The sequence below is a fragment of the Montipora capricornis genome, chromosome 6, assembly GCF_036669925.1.
Source record: "Montipora capricornis isolate CH-2021 chromosome 6, ASM3666992v2, whole genome shotgun sequence".
NCBI classification, from domain to species: Eukaryota; Metazoa; Cnidaria; class Anthozoa; order Scleractinia; family Acroporidae; genus Montipora; species Montipora capricornis.
The window spans coordinates 19,994,939-19,999,938 of record NC_090888.1 but is presented as its reverse complement, the minus strand read 5'-3'; the positions used below and the strand labels follow the sequence as shown (position 1 = coordinate 19,999,938).

The 5,000-nt window shown below is 42.3% G+C and overlaps 1 protein-coding gene across 1 annotated transcript in view; it reads right to left on the bottom strand.

Annotated features, from left to right (window-relative positions):
- Window positions 1-5,000, bottom strand: part of LOC138051748 (nonsense-mediated mRNA decay factor SMG8-like) — a 32,354-nt gene that overhangs the window by 2,108 nt on the left and 25,246 nt on the right. Inside the window, exons 16-18 of the mRNA XM_068898002.1 lie at window positions 3,516-3,581; window positions 2,804-2,971; window positions 147-1,231 (exon numbers count right to left, since the gene is read on the bottom strand). Coding sequence (XP_068754103.1) covers window positions 147-1,231; window positions 2,804-2,971; window positions 3,516-3,581 — 1,319 coding nt within the window. The remainder of the gene's footprint in view (window positions 1-146; window positions 1,232-2,803; window positions 2,972-3,515; window positions 3,582-5,000) is intronic.

Here is a 5,000-nt window from a genome sequence, read left to right as displayed (position 1 = left end):
AAATTGGCTATTCGCGGAAGAAAATCACAAATTTGAGTTGACTGAAAACTTTTCTGTCTCATTTTATCGCTCCTATTTACTCCTAAAACTGCAAAAAATGGAAACCGATTTCTTCATTGAAAGTAAATGAAAGGTTTCGTGCTTACCTATGGCCCCGTGGGCATTCGTACTCCTCTCCTATGTAAGCTCTCACAGTTGGTACAACTCCCTCGCGCGTTGCTCTCCCACGCTGCCGAGAGGAACTTGCCGAGCCCTTTCCTGAATTCGAACTTGACACTAAAGGCGGTGCATTCCCTTTGTAATCTGCCGACTGGCGGCGAGCATAGGTTAGGGCCTGGTAAAGAGGAAGTGATGATAAAGTAGTACCGCTGGCAGAAGGAAGTTCATTTAAGGTTGGCCAGGCCTCTTCCGTCATCTGCTTCGAACCAAAATGCGTCCCTTGTACATCAAATTGACTTGTTAAATCTGACTGACTGTCGTTCAGCAGGGGAATGTCCCAAGCCAACAAAAAGTTGCTGTTTGGAAAAAAGCCTGGCTGTTCCAAGCCCTTTGCGGGATTGTACCCGCCCGATCCTCCAACACGACAAAGGGACCACGAAGGAAAACGAGGATATAACCCGGCGGGAGACTCGGTGGTTAGCATGGTTTCCAGAAAGCCCTGTTCTTTTTCAGTGAGCTGGCGCGAAAACATATCGTCTGAACCTTTGCCTTGCGCATTATCAGTGGCTGAAAACACATCTTCAGAGCCTACCGTGCTAAGCTCCCCAGGAATCCCCAGGGAAACGACACTTTTAAATTCGGAAGTTATGCTTCTAAACTCAGGCCCCTCGTGGCTCATCATGTCGAGAGTAGACTGATACCCACTTGAACCATACGTAGAACTGGCTCTGTGTCCCTGGCTCTCAACAGTCGCCGCCCTACCGCTCTTACTTGCGTTGGGAATGGGAACGGCCGCAGTTGTCGTAACAATAGGAGAAGCTACCTGTTCGCCGTCGGACCCCTGGTTTGCCTGTTGGTCATCACTAATACCACCCCCGGACACGACCTCTTCTCCTGGCGGGTCTCCTGTATCTGATGTCATTTCCAGGACGGGGGAATCACCCGCTGGTTCATTTGCATCTTGGTTCGATGTAGTGGCAAACGAAAAAATGGGATGAAGTGGAAACAACAAATGAACCAGGGAAGTACAACACTTCTTTTCTAAGATTTGGTAAAAGTCAACGTTGGCCGCCTAAAACAAAACAAAGTATTCTTTGATGGTGCAAAGGCAGCTTAATTTACGAGTTAACAAATAGATTCCATGTTGTCGTGCGTCTGTTCAGTAACAGATCACAATCACAGATGACGTCAAAATGTGGTAAGAACAAAAAGTGGCACAAGAGGCGACAGCCGTGTGTGACACTGATGTTCTTACCACATTTTGACGTCTTCTGTGATCTATTGCTGAACAGACCCACGGCAACATGGAATCTATTTCTTTTATATAATAAAGAATTAAACTTTATTCGCATAAAAGCTGATGGTGACGTCAATCGTGTGTCTGTCCTCTAATAGATCATAGGCAAGAACCAATCAAAATCCGGTTATTATATGAATCTACGTTACGTTTTAAACGACGAGGAGAAAAAAGCAAATGCCAAAAAAAAAAAAAAAAGACTGAGTTTCTTTTCGCCTGTTATTAATCTGAATAAAACCTTTAAAGTGCCTATAACCCCCAAAAAAATTTTGGGCCGGAAAAAATCTTTATATCGAACTGAGCAAGATTCCGCAATTTTTTTTTCATTCGGTGGAAACCTCGTTTTTTTTGCTAATTTTCAGAGTAGACAAAAAACGCCCACATTTGAAACATTACCGAGTGAAAAAACTATCAAAATGGGTCTGGGTCGAGCACGAATCCTCACGTCATACCAGGATTTCTCTTGCGAGCGTGGTGATTAACGACTTGCTCAACGAAACTGCCTGATGCCTGTGTTGTTTTCGGGTCTAACAACACTCCAAATCAGAAGGAAGTTATTGGACTTCATCGGGTACCTTTCTATGGAACAGAGAACCCACTGAAAAGAAGGGAAGAAAAAAGTGGGCTGACTTTGTGCAACTGAAATCTAACTCGGGACAATCTTCAACGAAGATTGCGAAAAGATAAAGTTGGAGTTTACGTCTTTCCAACTGTCCATACTCCGGCTGTACAATCTGTAGAAGAGAGTGTAAAACCATCTGAATGCGAGTGAAGCAAGAGGAAGGTGAGAAAATTATTTTTCAGAATATTCCCTCTTGTTTGATACACGTTTCTTTCGTACATGTCCTTCTTATGAAACACTCGGCTAACCAGATAAGATCTCCTTTTAGATGAGCATATTTCCCAACAAGCTCAAAAGTACGATCCCCGTGTTTGTCTTTATTATTTAGCGGAATAACGATGCTTTTGAAAAGTCCCGATATTCTCGGCAACACGGAGCCCGAGACAAAACGCCAGAGGAATAAGAGTACAGAAGTAGAACGTCCTACAACCGTGGAAAAGTTAATGCAAATGACCGAGATCCTGGAATGACGTCACTAGCCTCAGTCTTCGCTTCGCTCGGTCGAGCAGAAAAACGAAATAACTCTGAAAATTCATAAAAAGACAAGGTTTCAACGAAATGAAAAAAAAAAAAAAAAAAAAAAAAAAATTGCGGAATCTTGCCCAGTGAAACATAAAGATTTTTTTTCGGCCAAAACTTTTTTTGGGCGTTATAGGCACTTTAAATGCTACCAACCAGCTTTAATTAATCAAGTATGCAGCAACATTAAAGCTCGGTGCACCTACCTTAAGATCAAATGGATCTTCTCGGTGATCCTGCATTCTTCCGCAGTTACAGGCACAGAGACTCGTGATGCGACTGGAGTGAGGCTTACATGGAATGATTCCCAAATCTTTTGACTCCTCAGAGACTGGGTCCGTGGGCGGCTCTCCGTCCGCAGGAACTCTGTGATACTGGAAGCGAAAGACATTTGTAAAGGTGACAAGACAATTTTAGATACCAAACAAAACATCTCGTTTAGTAGGACCCATATGGATTAAAGATAGCTTTTAACGATGGTTTCTATGGGGGAGGGATGGGGCTGTGGTCGCCTCCCACCAATGTGGCCCGGGTTCGATTCCCAGATTCGGTGTCATGTCGGTTGAGTTTGGTGGTTCTCTACTCTGCTCTGAAAGGGGTTTCTCCGGGTACTCCGGGTACTGTCGAAAGTATTAGCAAATTGCTTTGGTTCTGCATTACTTCACTCAGTGATTGGTTCAAAGTTCTTGCGCCATTTTTGCAACCAATCAGAAGTGAAACCAAACCCAATCGTGGCTTGCGCGTGCACATTTTCCCGCGCTTTGTGTCGGCTACGTGAAATTAATTCGAATTTTGATTGGCTTACTTGATTGTCTCCGCCCTTTTTGATAGGCCAAGGTAACTACTTGGGTTTTGGTTTTACGACACTCGATTGAAACTCGCACTATTATCATTATGGTTCCTATTCATATTAATTACCGGGTATACACAATGGCGTCCTGTTAGACTTCTTTCTTCGCAAAGTTGTCTTCCATTCATCCAAACCTGCAGCAAACATAAGAAACTAATTGAAGCAACCTAAAAAAAACCTTCTTTGTTAAAAACCAAAAAGAGCAAGGCTGAGTTATCTTAAACCAATACTTCGAAAGGGACTGCCTTTCTCCATCAGAGTTTTACTCGCCAGAACCACAGTATGTCAAGACTATACAATAAGAACATAGCTCCTGAATGAAAGAAACGTATATTTAAAGTGAGGTTTATAGACGAAAGATACAAGTGATCTTCGCACTTAACTGGACAATAAAAGCACTTTTAACGACACCTAAAAAATGCAGGCGGCATCAACGGGAATCGAACCGATGATCTCCGCGCTGCCAGTGCAGAGCTATGAAGACAGTTGGGAGCAGGTCAATTTGATGAGCGCAGGTGTTCCCGTGAAAGGACTAATGATTGAAAAAATGTATACGAGAAGTGCGGTTTAGAGACAAAAGATAGAAGCGATCTTCGCACTTAAAATGCCCTTTGGATGACCTTGTTACGTGACCTTGTCAATCATAAAAAATGGTCGTGGTACAAAATAGATGCCAGAAAAGGAAAGAGCGTGATAAAATTAGTGCGAACGTCAATTTTGAGGCCACTGACCTTTTGGTGAGAGATTTTACAGTGATTTTTAACTGAGATTTATATGGAAAACTACCGATGGCTTTGCCATCCAGCACAGAATTCTTTTACATTTTTCAAACTTTCAAACCGCTCTAAAATCACGCACTAAACGTCAGTATTCTCAAAATTGACCTTCTTACTAATGTCATATCGCTCTTTCCATTTTTGGCATTCACAGTCGAACATCCCGAAAGCGGAAACCCTCGGGATCAAAGGTTAAGTATTCGCTTACGGGAGGTGTCCGTTTATGAGAGGTTGAAAAAAAAGTGCAATAGAGGGCATATAATACACCACAGCTCTTTATTAAGACAACTTGTAAATGTGACTGTTTCAAGGTGTACACAGGCCAAACTCGACTCTTATTGGTCAAGTTAGGAAATTCAAAGACCTCACAGCTTTGCTCTAACAAGTACATCTTTTAAAGTCCACCCTTTTCTATATGAAATTAGCAAGGGGAGGGTTTTTAAAGATCTCTCTTAGTAAGGGCTGGTTTTGTATAAGATGCCATTTCTTCATTAGAATATGTTTGAGATTGGGTTACGAAGTTCCTGAAGCGTGCGCCTAACTCGACAAAGGTTCATATTACGGGAAAGCGGATAAATCATGAGATGAGCAGGATATGGTATGGAATTGCCGTGCGAGTTTAAATTTCAAGGAGACAAATTTTCGCACGACTGGCTTGAAGAAAAGTTTAAAAACGAAAACTTTGATGTATTGTGATGAAAAAAAGCTAATTGTAATCAAAATGACTACGTTTTGTCTAGGACAGTGTGCAATTGAACCATTAAAATCAAACCCATT